Here is an 18,400-nt window from a genome sequence, read left to right as displayed (position 1 = left end):
AAAATTCTGAAATATCTGTATGATCGCTGTTGGTAAAAACACATTGTCACAATCATTCACATTGAAATATTTAGAGAAAGCTGCAGCAATGATGATTAGAGTTGTACCTTAAATCGTAAGAATAGAATGGCACTGAAATGAAATTCTGTTTTGGCACCCGAAAAAAAACACACCACAATATTTGGTAACATTTTGCCGTTTCCACCCAGTGGCAAAGTTATTTTTAAATGTAATTTAAAAATATACAATAAATACACGACACATTATGACAAATTCATATATAACTAAATTGCATTTCATTGTATTATTAATACTTTATGAATATTATTGATACTATAAACATTAAATGTGAACTCAATAAAACTAATCTTTGCACATCATACAGTACAATCCCGCATATTTTTTTTTTACATTTATTTCGACATTGACTTTAACAATATAAATAAATACTTCACAAACTCACCCAGGAGGTTTTGTTGACCATTTGCCATGCCATGAGCGAAGCTTCGGAAAAGCTTTGAGGTGGCACTGTGGCTTACCGGCAAGCTAAACAAAACCAAGAAGAAAGCACACGCTGTTAGCAGTTTCATCTAGCTAAAGCTAACAGCTAATTCTATGCTAATGCTTCAATCAATAAACTGTGATTTCACAAAATCAATTTCAAATTACTACACTAGTTGCCTCATACAGGATAGCACCAAACATCATGACTTAATGTGAACATGAAAGTTATTACTCACATAATTTATGGATTTCTCAGTGGGTTCTTCAGATTGTGTTGAAGCTAGCAGGCAAGCCGGCCTAAAAAATACCTTTGTCAACAAATATAAAAGTGCAAAACAGCGTGCGGTACAGTGCAAAAGAACGACTCCTGGAAAGCTTGAATACTGCGTCCAATTTGCAAAGTAAACAAATTTTCTTTTCATGTTTTTCTTTAAACAACAAGAACAAAAAAATGCGAAGAGGTTTTAGCCTACAGAAAAACAATGTTGGTTGCATTCAAATAACGAGACAAACTAATTTCATGTTAAGTTAATATTGTGTTTCATGTAATAACTTCTTTTATATGACCATTATTGCATTTTCTAAATTAATAACCACAAAAAAATATTTCTCGGATTAAAAAAAAGGTGTATTCATCTCATGGTAAGTGTACGTCCATTTTATTTTTGAACAAATAAAAGAGGGAAAAAAAAGCATCTTTTCGTATCACTCCAAAAGCTTTTTCTTTAATAAGTACAACAGCCACTATTGTACAAGAAGTGCCTAAGTGCTCATCAGTGCTCCCGTTCGCTACTCGCTGCACCGTGAAGCTTTTTCTGAGGGACACCTCCATGGCAACCACTGGGACAGAACTCTGCTATCTACACTGGAAAAGAGGGAATCCACCAAAAAAAAAAAGACCTGAAAACAAAGATTTCACAAATAACGTGATGTCATTCTTTTTTTTTTTTTGTATGAGAACAGGGAAACAAAAATCGGTCACAGGAACAGAGACAGGGTCGATCGTCCGAAAGAAAAGCTTAGCTAGTTTATCTGTACATTTACATAGAATCATTTTCCCTCCCTTTTATTATTTCACAAAGAAAAGAGCAGCTATGCTTTCATGTTTTTTTTTGTTTGCTTTGACTTCTTCAGCAAACAAAAATTTGCCAAATAAATCCTTGGGAAAAAAAACGTCTATGTGAATAATAAAATAGTCTCTTGTCTATAGTTTGGATTTGTTTGGGTCCGACTACAACTTTTCACACAGATGATCCGACGCGAGAGTGTCTTCAGCTGGCCCCTCCCCCTTTGTCAAAGTTTTTCCACAATGGAATCTCATTGTCTCAGAGACACGGCAGTAAAAAGAAAGTGCCGGCGACTGATGGAGAACAGAAAAATGGCGTGACCAAATGGGGGTCCGTCTATAGGCTGGTCACCAGGTGCGAGGGCTCCTGGGGGGGCTCCTCCGGGGACAAGTCATCCTTATTGGGGGGCACGATGAAGCCGTCGCTGCTTCCGCGTCCCAGCTGGTAGTAGGACTGCAGCTGGTGGAGGTGGTTCCCGGAGCCCAGGTTGGGCATGCTCTTGTAGTACACGTCGTCCGAGCTGGCTCCGGGACTCTTGGCTTCGCCCCCGTCCTTGGGGCCAGCGGGCAGGCCCGTGAGCATGGGCATGCTGGTGTACAGCGAGTCTCTCTGGCGCTGAGCGGGCGGCGGCAGCGGCGAGCCCTCGTCTTCCTCGGCGTGCTCGTCGTCATTGAGCAGGGGGAAGAAGCTCTCGCTGTTCTCCTGCGGGATCCGCCGGCGGGACGACGAGGGCGGGGCGGCCGAGTAGGGGCGATGGGGCAGAGGGAGGGGCGGTGGCCGGTGCAGGCGCTCCAGCGAGCGGTCGAACGAGCGGTCCGACGAGGGTAGCGCTCTCTGGGGCAAGAGCGGCACGTTGGACTCCAAGCCCAGACCTTCGTCGGGGTGTCCGCCGAAGGTGGCGTGCTCGGAGTTGATGCCCATCGGCGCTCGTAATCCAAACGCGTAGCCGCTCTCCTTGGACCCGTTGCTGACGTTGTTCACCAGCTTATTGACCAGGTTGCGGTTGTGCTCCGCCGAATTGTTCAGGTAGGACGGGATGTAGTTGGAGGCCAACTCTTTGAGGATCTTCTTCTCCAGGGTGGTCTCCTTGTGGTTGTAGCCCCGCTCGATGATCTGGACGCAGTCGCTCATGTAGTCGGCGCTGGCGATGCTGTAGCCGTGGTTACCATTCAGTGGTAGTGTATCCATGACACTTGTATCCCGGGCATTGTTCAGGAGTCCCTCTGGAATGACAGACACAGAGGTGGGGGCAAAGCGGCCGTATTAAAGGCTGATGGGATGTAATTGGCGCGAAAATAACACCCATCAAATTCCGCAGCGCTTTTAGCCTGAAATCTGTCCTCACCAATAGAGCTCTTTGTATGCTTTTTGGATAGCAAACAAGGAGCCCACAAAAAATATGGCATCTCTATTAAAAGCCTATACTGATACCCAGTTGAATACAGTGGAACCTCTAATGTTGGACAATGCAGCCAAGTGTTGCCTCAAGACTAAAATTTCAAAGCTTTGTATGACACATTGGAGATCATGCTTTTGCTTTTTATTTTTTATTAGAGGAAAAACTTAATTGGGAATGCTGGCTTTTCATTTGGGGGAAAAATTTGGAGACATGCTTTCCATTGGAGAACAAAAATTGGAGAACATTTCACAGGAGAAAAAAATATGATGAATGCTTTTGATTGAGGCGAAAAAAAAGTTTTTCATTGAGGAAAAATATGTAAAAAGAAATTGGAGACGTTTATGGGAGGCAAAATAAAAGAAAAAAAAGGCAATTCTTTGCCACAATACACACTTAATGTAGAAAAAAAGATGGAAATGCTTATATGTACGTTGTGGACAGCTTTATAAATCCAATTTCAATTTTTTTTATGGCGATTTCTGAATCTGAATGCTCACCTCAGAAGTTCCACTGCATTTCGTGTCATTATGTTTGAATGGATGGCAACACAGACATTGCAACACACAAAGCTCAAGCACAACACAACAGCACACAAGCACAAACAGATTCAAGAACTAAAAATAAAAGTCAATCTGGACCCAGCCATATTGTCCCGTACGAGCATTTTAACAGCATTGTTTGACAGAATACAAAGTGCACGAACAAAGGCGGAAAAAAAACCCCAACAACAACAAAAAACAAGTCAATTCATATTGATGTCCCTTTTTTTTTTTTCCAAACGTTGAACCGTGTTGAAATGGCAACCGCCATTAAAAGTGCCGATACGTGTTTTGCAATTATTTTGAAAAGAGCCTTTGTTGCATGACTTTGTCAGCACGGAGTGAAAAGGAAGTAAAAGCCAAAGTCAATTACATTTGATATGCAATGTTTAGTTTGACTCCCATACTTGTCTCTCTGTAGGGCTCTTAAAGGGACAGCATGAGGGGGAAGAAGAGCACAACATAAGCAAAACGGTCACAGCTTCAATAGAAATGCACACAGCAAAAAAACAAAAAAAACATGATGCTATGCTAATGCTAACAAAACATGAGCGCCATCCTGGCCATTTTAGGCAACAAAAGCAGTGTATGGCAATGGCAGTGAAATTATTTTGTTCATAAACAATTGGCGCATTTAATTTGACAGTGATGCTAAGCTAGCGCTAACACAACATGGAGAGGTGTCGTGGCTATTACACCACCATTTTATACTGCAGAAAGTGGATTGCAGTAGTAACAATGATCATTTGGTCATATATGGTATCGTAAACAATTGGAGAAACATTTTTTTGGACACCATTGCTATGCTAGCGCTAACGCAACATCATTCATACACTGTATTGTATTGGAAACAATGGCCATTGAAATACACTGTGGTCATCTCCAGCCATGCATTTCATTGCATTGTAAAGGCAGAATTAAATCAAACATTTAGAGCAGTGTTTTTTTTTTTTTAACACTGCTCCAACTCCAAAGAATGAAGAGAAGCGAGCGCACCTTGTGCATTGTACATGCCCAGCGGGTTGTTATAGACTGCCGACTCCCCGAGCAATGTATTATACGGATTGTTAGTGCCATGAGGACGTAGGAGTGCATTAGGTATAAGATGGTTAGCCATAGCCCCTGCAGCAGCCAGAGAAGACAGAGTAGGATAGGAGAGGTGGAACAACGGGGGGGGGGGGGGGGCAGGAACAGGTACAGGTGGGTGGATAAATTGAGACAGAGCGGGAGAAAGAGAAAGAAAACACATCAGTTGGGCAGATGTAGCCGAGAGCCATCAACATCCAAATGATCACATGATCATTAATGTGACGGGGAGATGGTGGAATGGGGGGTAGTCGGGGAGAACTGGACTGATAAACGCTAATGCGGCTGATGAAACCCAAGCGCTAATGTTGGCCATTAGTGCATCCGTGCAGCAAAAAGTGCAGCGGCCACGGTTAGGGCTTGTGCTAATGAAAGTCTTTTCAGACGCGTAACGGGACAAATAGAAAAAAATAGAGATAACAAATGCGACACCGTGAAACACGTTGCGAACATCACCATGAACGTTCAAACGCTCCTCGTCATTAATTTAGAGAGGCCACAAATGTTAAGACAAATGTTGGAACGGGTTTCATTTGGGGGGAAAAGGCACAAAATTGGAGGAAATATAGAGTTAGCGGATTGTATGGAGGAAAACGTGGAGATCCCAGTTTGTGTATAATTGCCTCGAGATGCAACAAGATGGTGGCCAAGCGTGACTTGTGTCGAAACAAAGATTTCTTTAATGACTTCAACTTTGTCCATTAGCATCAAGTTGTCACTAGACGGCGCCGACGTAATATTTTTCCGATATCGGATTCGTGAAGAAATATCAGCTCAAACTTAGAAATGTTTTTCATCGGAAGACAACCTGAAGAGATACCGATTTGTTTTCGATCTCAGGGAAGTCAGCGTGCCATGCAGGAAAAATTGTGTTCTTTGAAAACTTCTCTAAATGGATGATTGCAGGCTTTCAGCTTTCACATTCAAAGTTCTTATTAGGCTTCTTGAAAATGCAGATTTTTTTTTTTTTGTTTGTTTCTCAAAATCAGTCACCGCTTGACGCCCGCCAAATTGCGATGCGTTCAACAAACAGTGTGTGTGACACATCCCACATTTATTCCGTCTCATAAATTGGGCAATTGCGAAAGCGTCGTTTGAAACTCGGAGGTGCCTTGCAGGACTCGTAGGAAATCCGGTGAATAATTCAGACGTGGCTTTTATCTTTATGGAGGAGCCGTGTTGACTGGTTAAAAGCCGTTGATGGAGGCGAGAGTTGAGTGGCTAATTATCAAGATCTTGACACGTCCTCCTTGTGTTGTCGTCATCATCCATTAGTGTAACTGTGCATTAGCACCCAGCGCCAATTGAGCGTGCCAACCATCAAGTCGGAGATGGGGGCTCCAAGATGAATGCCGAACCTGATGTCAAGACTCCTTCAATGGAGGCTGCAAAGAATATTTTCTTTTCTTTTTAATCTCAGTTAATACTTTATTATTGCAATGATCATTTTTATTATAATTATTATTGTCATAATGACGATGGTAAGAATATGCATTTTACTTCATATATGCCTTTATTTAATCTTATTTTGAAAATACATCATTAATTTGCCAACCATTTTTTAAACACTACGATAATAAGAATTTTATGAAAATTATATAAAGAGATCTAAAAGCAACAGATTGTGCACCTTGAGTTGGAGAAGCGCTGCCTTATATTCATTACAACTTTTTTTTTCTCTAATGAACATCTTTCCAAGCGAGACTTTCCACTGCATTGACTTTTAGGTGGCAAATCAGCAGTTTTGAAGTTTGCCAGCCGCAGCTTGGCCATGCTTGATGGGGGGAAAAATTAGGCGCTTATTTAATAATGCATGACGTGCACGACCCGTGCTGTGAAAATAAAACTTGTTGGATACTTAAATGACCCAGCACCAATGACCAACGTACCGTCAAAGCACCTCCAAAAATGTTTTTCATTGGATATGAACTAACATGCAACATTTGTGATACATGCACTAGCGGAGCTAGAGGGGGGGATGTGGGGGCACGAGCCCCCAATAAATAATGCTTGGATCCCCCAGGTAGATAAATTGGGCAGATAAATTGACATTTTCCCCTGTCCTCTCGTATAGAACAATTAATTTTCAAACAAATTTGGCGGGTTTGTAAAAGTAAAAAAAAAAAAAAAAAAACCTATACCATTTGGCGATACCTAATTTTCACTGGAGAAAATCCATAACCTGTAAGAAAAGAAGTGGAGCAAATACCTCTGTTGAGCGACGCCGAGCTGTTGATGTCGCCGGTCATGAAAGACGACTCCGACTGTTTCCGGACCGTGTCGTTCCACATCCGGCGGATCCGACTCTGTGGGATCGACAAACAACAGCGTTAAAAGAGTCACGGCCTGCCGTATGCCGAGGATTCAAAGTCGGGGAGTGTCCGTAGCTAGTCAATAATAAAGTCATCAGTCAGGCTTTCCCAATCTGTGTCTGGGGGAGTGAAGACTCACTCTGAGACGGTCCAATCCAAGTTAATTACGGCGGAGTCCCACGGGCTGTTACCCAAGCTAAGGGTCTCCGCTATCTGACAACTCTGGATCCTGGGCCACGAGGGATCTGGATTAGGCATGTACTGGTGGTATTGCTGAGCTGGCAGGTTGGGTGATCTTGGGTGATCTTTACAGTTTGAGAAATCAATGGTTGGAAAGGGATGTGCTGGCATTGCCGGAAAATGGTTTGGCCCGGGGACACCAAGTGACTGCTCATTTAAAGTTCATTGTTGAATACCAAGGCATGGTGACCTGGCCACCATTAAAAGAATTCTGTAATTATGTACATCAACGCATTTGAAAATAAATAAATATATATATATATTTTTTATCTTTCTGGATTTTTTACTAAACTTAACAGTAAATACTATTATTAAAAATTGAAGTAACTTCTGTTCCTTGTGCCCACACAACATATTCGCAGTGCCATCATTAATATGTGAGAGTGCCTTGGCATTGCTGGATTTATTTTTGACAGATTTTAAACGCCAACTGAATTTTTCTGCGATTCCAACATGGCAACAAGACAACCGCAATATTATTTGTGCCTTCTTTTAAAAGGTGAGCTTGGCGTCTACTTCAGTGTTTCCACACCCGTCAGATGAAAACGCCGACGTCCCGTCAAAGCTACGTGTATAATTAAATGCGCTGATCTGCATGCTGAATCCAATCGTGGTTTTGCTGCCGCATGCTCGACTCTAAGGACGATTTATAATTAAGGCCGGCTGCGAGTCCCATGCTTTTGGAAAATGGACATGGTGTTCAATTACAGAGTATCGCGCAATTCAACCAATGTTTTGACGGCAACGTGGGAGGAATGCGGGAACAATCGAGGCGACAAGGAAAAATGCACCAAATGTGCCACCTTAAAATGTCCCCCTGCTTTTTAAAAGTTAATTATTATGGTTAATGATTGCATCTTCCACTTGGGCATGGTAAATTATTGGAAGGTATCAGCACCAATTTTCACTGGCGGGTAATTAGTCTTCTTTTAATAAACAGACGAGAGCTGTTAAAAAAAAAAAAACTAATTAGAAATGAGGAAAAACAAACTTAGAAGAAATCTATTGGCATTTTTTGACAATTAATTAAAAGTGAGTGGAAGATGTTGAGATTCAATCAGCGAGGAAATGCGAAAAATTGGACAATCGATTGAGCTGTGTTGACTTCATAAGTCCACTCAAACCAATAGAAAACTAGCAAAGCATGGCAGCAGTTTTTATTGGTAAATTGATGGTACTATCACAAACCACTGCAATGTAATGTGGTCAGATATTCTGTCGTCAAGTTAATGAATTTATTATTCGATAGAGATAGAGCGCAGATAAAAGAATGAGGGGAGGCAGGCAGAATTCTGCCTCACTAAGGCGGTGGACTACTATTAAGCAAAGACCAATCATTAAAGTTTTGTTAGTAATTTTTTTTTTTAGTCTTAATTGACACACTTAATTTTCTTTCGTTATCATTTTGACTGCCCTCAAGATATCTAAGCTTAAAACCTTTCTCAAAACTGGACCACCAATCAAAAGGTGAGTGTGTTTTGGGGGGGCGGAGCTAAGTCTGGTAAATCATTGTAAACACATGCAACTTGTCTGGCAAATGAGATCGGACAACCTGTGAGCCAGCAGAGTAGCGTCCGGGAGCACGAGAAGCATTCCCCTTGGAACCAATGGAGCTTTCCATGCTTTTGCCACTGCAGCAGTGCGTACGCAGGCACTTGCCAAACTCCTTGCGTACCTGAAAAAAATAAAAGTCAGGCAATCGTTTTGTGGAAATGAGCCACCGTTCGATTGGACGCTCATTCGCCCTACCTTCTTCTGCAGCACGCAGTGGAAGATGAAGATGAACATGCCTTGCAGCGAATTAAAGATGGTGAAGAGGTAGGCCATGACTACCGTGCTCTCGTTGACGTACATCAGGCCGAAGGCCCAGGTGAGGCCCAGCAGGCACAGCAAGGCGATGGCTCCGATCACCCACGATCTTCAAACACAACCCATTTGCTTAAATCAACTGCTCAAAATGTACACGACTCGTAAATAGTTGAAATTTCATAATGAACTCATTCACTGCCATTGACGGCTATAGACGTCAAATATCCATTTTAACCTAGCTGGCAGTGTATTTGCATTATAACTTTTTTTGTGAGTAGTTTAGCTTTCGTTGTTGGTGCTTTTGTGACTTTTGGGCCCTGGAAAACTTTTAAGTCACATCTGGGTCCAAAAATGATGCGCAAAATAAAGCAACAAGGTTGTTGAATGAATGGAAGATATGGCACACAAACAAATGAGATGACAAAGAATGTAATGCACTCTTGAGCTTTTACAGTCTTGGCTACGTTTTTTGAAACGCATACGAGACGATCATAAAATTGCGACTTCATATATTGGATAATGGAGGTCCATATAAATGGCAGCAAAAAACAAATATATTTACTTTTACTGCAGGAGATTTACAACCCAATCCATATTTCACTCAGTTTAATTGCCTTAAGTGTCTCGTAATGTTGGGGCAAACCGAGACATGCGGTATTTCGTGTCTGTTTTCGTAAGCTTGTTAGATTCATAAGCGAGTGGCTCAAATTTCAACGTTCAAGTCGCTGAGTTGTTTTTCTAAAGCTCAGGTCGACAATGTCTCTACAAGTCGACAAAAAGTTAGAAACTTATAATGAATGTGAGAATTTGACGAGGAAACTGTGTTGTTAAGTTACCGGGCTACAATTTTCAGAAATTGTGTGGTTGAATGTTTCCAATTATGTTTGACAATTTGGTGAGTATAGCCACAAACTGAAATAAAAATAAAAAAACAGGCCTTTGTGAATATCGCAACAAAAGAAAATGACAACAATAGTCAGGTCATGTCAAAATAAAAACAAGTCAGAAGATTTTTAAGTTGCCAGATTCTATTTTTTTGTGACTCGAATTACAATTTGGTGCTGAGGTTGAAAGTTTTGATGGATTGTTGTAAATTTCCGTGCGATCCCAAAGTTTGCCGCCACTCACAACGCTACTTTTCTGGTGGCATGTGTCACACTCATAAATCATGTCATCGGGTAGGGATTCGGGTTCTTGGTTTTTCGAGTGTGAGGTCAAATGAAAAATGGCTTTGAGCGGGAAAGGGGGTTGACAATTTTCCGAAATTTCCCTTACTTGATCTTGGGTTCATAATCCTGCGAGCTGGGCAAAAAAAAAAAAAGTGAGAACATAAAGAAGAAACGCATTCCCCAAATTATGTGGTAAACATTAGGAGGAGGAGGGGGGGCTGTGACATCGGAGATCGAAACACATCACGAGCGGCATTTCCGTCGTTTCGGACAAAAGGACTGATTTGTGATTTACCGTCCGGCATTATCTCTGCTCACAGGAACATCCAGCCGTCGTCGTAAACACTGGCAGACCTTCGCGTTTAAAGCACTAATAAATGGCTCAGGTGTGCTGTGAAATGTGTGATTTATGAATTCCACATCATTTTCCCGGGGCTGTCTTAATGACCTGGCGGGAGCGGGTACTTCATCAAGGCAAGCACGAAGCCAAGAGTGGGCAAAAAAAGCAGAGCGCTGTCCTCTAACTAGAGGTCATCAAGAATACTGACTCCTGCACAAAAAATGCAAACAAACTAAAGAAAAGGGAAAATGTAAGGCTGACAACAAAAATAAATAAATGAATAAATAATGTGATTGTTTCCACAATTTCAAAGATCTTCGCTACTTCTATTCTTCTGCGGGACATAAAAGTTGGGGTTATTGGGCTTTTGGGAGAAATCTCAGGATGAACCTAAAATGCACTATAAATGTTCCAGGTGAACTTTGGGAAACTTCTGAATGCACAATGTCTGAATTTTGATCCTCAGCAAAAGAACAGTTGTGCAAAAAGTACGGGAACATTCAATAGTTGCACATGGCATCCAGAAATTTAGAAAATGTCAAATTTAATTTAATTCCAATATTTCAAAATTGTATTCATCATGTATAAAATGTCAATGAGAACCGACTCTCAGCGTAATGCAGTCGAGAGAAGGCAACCCAGAATATAAGTCTAAAAGTTTCATTGCGCTCATCACCAAACCGAAGCACTAAAAATTGGCAATTTGGTGCCACCAAATTGCTATCAATTTCCTGCAAATTCACTCGAATGAGCAGAGGTGTCAACCATTGCGACATCGTGTGGCTCATTTCCCGTGCGAGCCAAAGATAAATGCTTCGCCGGCCTCGAGAGTATGCAAGAATCATGCAAAAAAAAAAAGTATTCAAATGTACACTGATATTGAACTGCACGACATAATACTCAAAGGTGCTTCAATTTGCAAGACAAAATATTATTCAGTGAAAAAAATATCCTGTAGAACATTTTCATCAAAGCCACCAAATCAGAATATTAGGAACACCTCCAGGTGTGGTACGGTGGGGTCCTTGACCCATCAATTAGTAGACCGAGTAATGTGCGTATTTTTCTTTAAAATTGCTTGATCAGCAAAATTAATTCAAGAACAATAAAGTCATGAAAAATAAAAACTTGTTCAAATTGACTTATTTGAGCAGAACAAAATATTAAAACAGGAGACAAGTAAACTTATTGAGCCACAATAATAAACTAACTCTATTATGTAATGTAAATTAAAATAAAATAAAACTTTTGGGGGAGCTTGGGAGCAAAAACATCCAATACCTAATCCGGGAAAGTCAGGGAGGGCAAAATCACGTGAAAAACACAACAGCCACTGTAATCTACACTGAAAAAAAACACGGCGTCTTACCAGTGCAACTCTACAATAACGCATCCGTCGTAATAACGATGGCTAAAATGAGGAAAGAAACAGAATCAAGGTGAAAATGATAAAAGAAGAACACAAGAGAATGACGCAAAGCAGCGTGGTGACATTGTGAGACAACAACTTGGCGTGACAGCAAAATCCCTACTCGCATCAAATCAAATAAAAAGATAAAAACAAGCCCAAAGTCCCGACGACAAATAAGCTGCCGTTCATGTTTACACGTAAAGCGGAACAACCTTGACTTGGTCATGATGAAATACAAGCACAGATTGCCGCCACCGTTGCTGTCATTTCTCTGAGTAATGAGCTTTACCTTAAAATAAAAAATAAAAAAAACAACTGTCAGATGAATGAGGGCTGCCAATTTTGTGGCGGTCACGCGGAACGTGGCTGACTGTTTTGAAGTCACGTTAGGAGCGTGGCTTAAGGCGCATTAGGGGAGCTCGGCGTTATCAATCATAACCGCGGGAACGTGACACGACTCATTGGAGGGGACCAGAGGAATGCTCCGCCTTTGAAAATATCTTGAAAGCGACAATGTGGAAGGGCAGCGACTGTCTGACAGAGCCTCGGTCCGTCCACAATTTGGAAAAAATTTGAAAAACAGGAAAAGAAAAAGTATAGACTATGCCACAAAATTAAACTTAATAATTAAAAATTATTATATATATGTTTTTAAAGAATAATATTTTGTGGGACAAAAATATTCTTTGAAAAACAGGATAAAAAAAATATATAGACAATGCCACAAAATTAAATTTAAAAATTTAAAAAAATGCATGACGAGTCTATTAAATGTTGAATGCTAGATGGTAAGTGTCATAAAACTCCGCCTCCTGCCTCGCTCTATGGGAGCAGTACACAGTGTGTCGCTTCAAGATTGAAAGTTTAGAAATGTTTTAGATGTTAACAAGTGAAAATAAGGTCAGGTTCATTTATGCAAATTGCCAGAGGTGGGCAGTCCGTTAAAACTTGTTCAAATACATTTATAATATGTTTGAATGCACTTGTAGGCCAAATGCTAAAAGCATTTTTTTTTATACTTTTTTTTACTGACGGTCTACAAATAGTGGCGACAGGGTGTCAATTAGCCACGACGGAAGCGCAGCAAAAAAAACACAATGACGGACTGTTGACGACTCTTTTGAATTAGCCAATGGCGGGCCGGTAAAATTTACTTCCCCGTATTAACACAACTTTGTCCACTCATTTGTGCTTTTATGACATGACTCATGTCTCGTTACAAAAGCCGATGTCGTTACAGTGGGTGGCTTTTGTAAAGCTTTGCAGGCTTTTTTTTTTTTTTTTTTGGTCAAGGGCGCTTTGATGTGGATGGCTGGTGTGGCGCCATTTGGATCAATGACAGCGTCATAAATTGGCAATTTGATCGTTTTTCCTAGAAATGATCATAAGCAAAGAACACGCCTCGCTTCGGCGAGGCTTCATTAAACATAAGGGTATAAAAAGGCAGCTCCCTTAGTGCCGTTTCAAAGCGCACGGCATGAAAATAGGTAGGCATGGACGCTAAGTGCAAGCCGAGTGCTCTTACTTGATGTTGTCCAGGCAACCGGAATCGGGCTTGAGGATGGCCGTGTGATGGAACATCTTGTAGAGCGCAATGCCCAGGAAGATCACGTTGAGCTGCGGGAAAGAAGCCGAGACGCATCTCTTCATTTCAAATCGGACCACTTTGGAGCGTAAAGTCCGCCTGCCCCTCACTTTGCCAAACAGAGCGCAAAATCCTACGAAACCTCCATGATGGTACAAGCGCAAGCCCCAGCATCCCCCCCCCCCCCCCCCCCCCTCACAGACGAACGCGGCCAAGGATGACAGATGCGTACTTGTAGGAGCGAGCCCTTCCACCTGACTTATTCATATGCCTCTCATCTTAGTCACCCCAGAAAAAAAAGAACAACAGAGTGACGCATTTAAAAATAAAAACTTCTTCCTTTCTGGAAATTGGCAAAAGTCCACACAAGCAAATCCAAACTCATTTGCCCTAAAATGCCTGGAAAGTAAAAATTCGATATTTTTTGTTTTCCACTGAATACTTGCGCCGGCTTGAAATATTCACATCAAATATGAATTATATTCTATTGAATTAATTTTTAATGCAGCGTGTGGACTTCCAAGAGAAAGGATGTACAAAATTGGACACACTTATCATTTTATGAGTGAAGCACCAAGCTGGAAAATGGTAAAAGGGGAAGGAGTTACGTTTAGAATATAAACCTTGAAAGCATTAAATAAATAAAAAAGTTTTTCTCTCATGTCAGGTTTTTGGCAGGTTATTAAATCAGGATTTTGAGATTTTTTTTGTTTTGAAGTTTGACCAATAAAAGCTTGCACAATACGGATTTGATTATTTATATACAGTTTTGTATGTCGCTATCGTCTATAAATGTTTCTAGAATGTATATGTCATATTTTCTGAAATGGATTAATGACTAAAACAGAGGATCCACCGTATTTATTCATGGTTTCAAAATAGCATTTTCTATGGGTTTCAATCTGTCACTCATTCTTTCAATTTTCCAGATTTTTTTTTTCCAGGAAAACAGATTAACGAAAAATAAATGACCAAATCATCAGTCACGTTTTACCTTTTGATTGCAAATTGAAAAGAGACAGAACAAATATCCGATTCAATGGGACATCTCGGTTTGCAAATTTAGGCAATTTTTTTTAGAACAGAGGTGACAAATTGGAACATTATTCATTCAACAAAGCCAAAACCTCTTGAAAGCAACCAAAAAAAAATCACCCATGTTGAGCTAATTTCTAAGGATCCCTGAGCCCATTTTAGGAGCACCTCGAGCTATTTTAATTGGATTTGTGCTCCAGCACACCAACATTGATATTCTCCTTGCTACATTGACGAGAGAAAGGAATGCATCACGACACGAGGCAACCGCCGGGATCTATGCTTTGCTGTTGTCGCGCGATTCCCAAAAGTGGAGCGTGACGAGCGCCGCGTCGTGCATGTCAGGATTTAGCGAGTGGCAGGAAGCCGGGCAGGAAGATTGCTGCTGTAGATCATCCAAGTGGGATGAAGCCAGGATGTTTTCTGACATGTTTGTTAATCCGCATGGCCATGAATAATCTTGAAATCACCGCTTGTCTATTATCAATCCAACCAATGAATAACCTTTGCAGGAACATGGTGAAAAATAATTGTTTTTAGGGTATGGCTAGCTGTTGCCGCTAACAGAATAAAATGGCTTCAGATTTGTAGCCCACCTTTCACATACACCTGAACCTCGATTTTACACCCTTCGATTCCACGCGACTTCCTGACTAACGCAGTTTGGCCATGGACCCAATTTCTTTTGCCGTAAATACATTTTCAAGTAATATTTTAAATGGACGATATAAGGACCGAGGCTAAATGACTAGCGCGTAAACTTTAGCGCTAGTAGTTTGATGGATTCCCGTGACTAATTTAAAGGTGTTTGATAAAAAGAAGTCGGGCTTTTAGTTCTTTATTACAGTGTTAGGGACAGCTGGGATTGTTTTTGATTCAGAAAGGGGAAGTCAAAAAACCTGCTTCGGCCACCCAACAACATGCTTTTCTAAAATAAAACAAGCCTTTCTATACAAGACGCTTTCGGGGTTAACGCAATTCCCGAATTCTGCGTAAAATCAAGATTTAGGAGTAGTTCTTACTGATCAATGGATTCAAAATGAGGATTAGATCCCAGGACTCCTCTCGCCGGTGATTCCATTTTAAAGCATTGCCGTGACCCGGCTGGAATTGAGCCACAGCTACTGTTTTAAAGCTGCCCGATCAATAAAAGATCTTCAGAAAACTGGAAAAATAGGAGCCATTGTGTTGTTATCTTGGCACAATTGGCCTTCTCCGTGCGTGCCCGCCGAGCAAGGAAACAGGATGACAACAAAAAAAGAAGGTAGCGAAGTAAGGGAAGGAGGATCAATCATAATCACAGTGTGGATTACTGTAACACAGTTCGCTCTCCTTCCCTGCCTTCTGCCTACGATTGGTCTCCGCCGGCAACTGCGACGGGGTGACAAATTGCAATAAATTCACCGTGCCCCTCATTGGTTTTCCTTGACGGCCATGAGCCCGCCGGTGGGGTCTGCGTTCGACAGGGCAGAGAGGGCAAAGAAAAGGATCTGTGCGGGCCGTTTATGCGGCGACCCGCGGGCTAAGTAGGGTTAATGAACACAAGGTTGGGGGCGGGTCGCACTTACCATAATTATCAAGGTTGCCGGTCCGATGAAACTCCAAATGAAGTAGGTGTCAAGGCGAAGCCAGCAACTGCAATGACAAGCGTGGACAAGGATGTTAGCAATGGTGTACGTAAGTGATTCTCGAACCGAGATTCTCAGACCTCCGTCTGTGAAAAAAAAAATCAATTAAAAAAGAATGCTTATCTATATAATATTTCACTGGGGTCACCAAGAAAATGAACATCAGGAAGGTTCACCTTGTATTTAGGAAACATACTATATGCTACATGCTAACAACTACTTGCTATATGCTAACTGCTATGTGCTACATGTTGAGCGGGTAAACATATTGGATGAAAAAAATGTGATAATGTGAAATGTAAATTTGGACAAATGTCTCTTATTTAAAAAAAGTTGAAGGATCCCTGGTGTACAGTTTGCCTCTCTAGCAGCCACTAAGGTTTATTGAATTGTCCGACAAAGCGAAAAAATGGCCAATGGACCAACATAAAGGCTGATGAAGACCAGAGCTCAGCCCGATTTGCTTTCAATTTGCCGGGTTAAGGTAGAAAATTAGCGTCACAGATGATAATTTATGGACGATTCAATTAGTTGCAAATTGAATCCCGACTGTATCACTCCAAAGGAATTGTTTCGACCTCGACCCGGACCCGCAAGCCCCGCCCGTTAAAGCTTGGCGACAAAGCGTCTTACAAGCTTTGACGACTGCGCGGGGGGCGCCGCAATCACGACAATAATGAAACCGCGTGTCCCTCTGACCTCATAACGAGACGAAACAAGAAGAAGAACAGGAAGAGTGAGAAAGGGAAGCAGCAAGCTGACGGAAGATGGAATGTGACTCATGGCTTGTGGTTGAATTATTAATTGTCTAATCTCCGCTGCTTGCTGCTGATAGACATCTCCATTTTTTTTTTTTTTTGGGTGAATCAAAAATTACTTTCTTCGCACTTCCCCAAGGGAATAGTCAACATCCTCGGTTTGGAAATGAACCGTAATGTTTATGGTTGCGGTCACTGAGAGTGCTCGTGGTTGGGAAAGCTTATGTGCCCTTCTGGAGATGAGTTCAAGGTCATCAGCATTTTGCCAGACACAAATCATCTTAAAATGTCTTTGTTGGTCTCGACAGACTGAATTTGTACAAGGTCACGGTGGGCAAAGTCAAATTCGTAAACGGCACTAGTCAAGCACAACTGATCTTCGAACTTCCTGCGATGGTTTCTCTAGATTTCAGAGACGGTTCTGGAACGTTTACAATGTGACATCTGATTTTAGAGGCTGAGGCAAGTTTTACGGCAAATTAACCCAGAAAGGTGGGCCGACCAATTGGTATGACTCCGCTCGGTCAAGAGACTTTTTCTGGAAATGAGTCTTACGTGTTAGTAGCTGTGCTCACTGACAGTGAAGCTCACTCTGACTGACTTGTCCACAAATAAAAAATGTGATGGTCTGGAAAGAAAATCTGTTCGGGCAACCAAACACATCTAAGTCGAGTCGATAAAATAGACCACCCATTTTGGCTCTGTTCCCACGGAGGAGGCGTCTCCGATTTCCACGAGAAAACAGCCGACGGAATTGAGAACGGTGCAAACAACGTGTTTACGCCGGCTCAACGTTTTGTCTCCTAAAGGCTCGACGGCGCTTTGAAAACGAGAGCGACTACTTTATCAGAAGTGACAGGGCTTGATGCCTTTCCCTGAGACGAGGGCTGGGAGAAAAACACACACGGACGGCGTAACGAAGAGGGAAAAGGCGCAAAACAAAAAGACGCGCTGGCAGCTCTTCAAAGCTTGCCACCGCCTGCACCTTCCGTTATATATCACGCGCAAGGTTGGGTTGTTCATTTTTGCCTCCTTCCTCAGATGGCAGACAGATTTAACGACTCGGTGGGCGGCCGGAGCTGCAGGCGTGTCTTCAGTCTCCACCGGTGTGTCTTTGACTTTTGGAGAGCATCAAGTTCTCTCCCAAGTTTCTCACCCCCGTGTTACTTTTCTCCAACGCGTATCCCTCTTGAGGAACCGGCGAGAAAAACGTGGGCAGCTCAAAACTGCCTGCTCCTGCTCGAGGGGAAGCGGGCTTTCTACTCGAGATTTCCACATCTGAAGAGAGGCGACTATTCTTTATTGAAGGTAACAAGTCATTCAAAAGCTACCCTCATCCTTCAAGAGCCCGGTGTAATTGTTCCACCGGTGGCGGGCGTTAATTATTCACGTAAGGGTGGCAAGCAATCGCCGCCATCCATCACCACCGACTGAGATTTTCCGCGTCTCGAAACGTACCAGCTTGTGTGTGACATTAGCGTGACGCTAACTGCATGCTACTTATCATGGGAAATTGGT

The 18,400-nt window shown here is 41.9% G+C and overlaps 1 protein-coding gene across 13 annotated transcripts in view; it reads right to left on the bottom strand.

Annotated features, from left to right (window-relative positions):
* Window positions 1–1,146: 1,146 nt before the first annotated feature.
* LOC119128482 (adhesion G protein-coupled receptor L3-like) overlaps window positions 1,147–18,400 on the bottom strand; it is a 90,639-nt gene continuing 73,385 nt past the window's right edge. For 3 of the 13 annotated variants that reach the window (XM_037260918.1, XM_037260920.1, XM_037260919.1), the window contains exons 19-26: window positions 16,065–16,131; window positions 13,402–13,493; window positions 8,897–9,065; window positions 8,700–8,822; window positions 6,805–6,901; window positions 4,506–4,631; window positions 3,917–3,934; window positions 1,147–2,794 (exon numbers count right to left, since the gene is read on the bottom strand). In XM_037260918.1, the coding sequence (XP_037116813.1) occupies window positions 1,908–2,794; window positions 3,917–3,934; window positions 4,506–4,631; window positions 6,805–6,901; window positions 8,700–8,822; window positions 8,897–9,065; window positions 13,402–13,493; window positions 16,065–16,131 (1,579 nt within the window). In that variant the 3' untranslated portion in view covers window positions 1,147–1,907. Of the gene's footprint in view, window positions 2,795–3,882; window positions 3,935–4,505; window positions 4,632–6,804; window positions 6,902–8,699; window positions 8,823–8,896; window positions 9,066–13,401; window positions 13,494–16,064; window positions 16,132–18,400 lie in introns of all 13 variants that reach the window. The other 10 variants (XM_037260924.1, XM_037260929.1, XM_037260921.1 and 7 more) reach the window with 5 other exon arrangements.

The sequence above is a fragment of the Syngnathus acus genome, chromosome 10 (assembly GCF_901709675.1).
Source record: "Syngnathus acus chromosome 10, fSynAcu1.2, whole genome shotgun sequence".
Lineage (NCBI taxonomy): Eukaryota > Metazoa > Chordata > Actinopteri > Syngnathiformes > Syngnathidae > Syngnathus > Syngnathus acus.
Note: the sequence above shows the minus strand (reverse complement) of the source record. Positions and strands in the feature narration are given on the sequence as shown.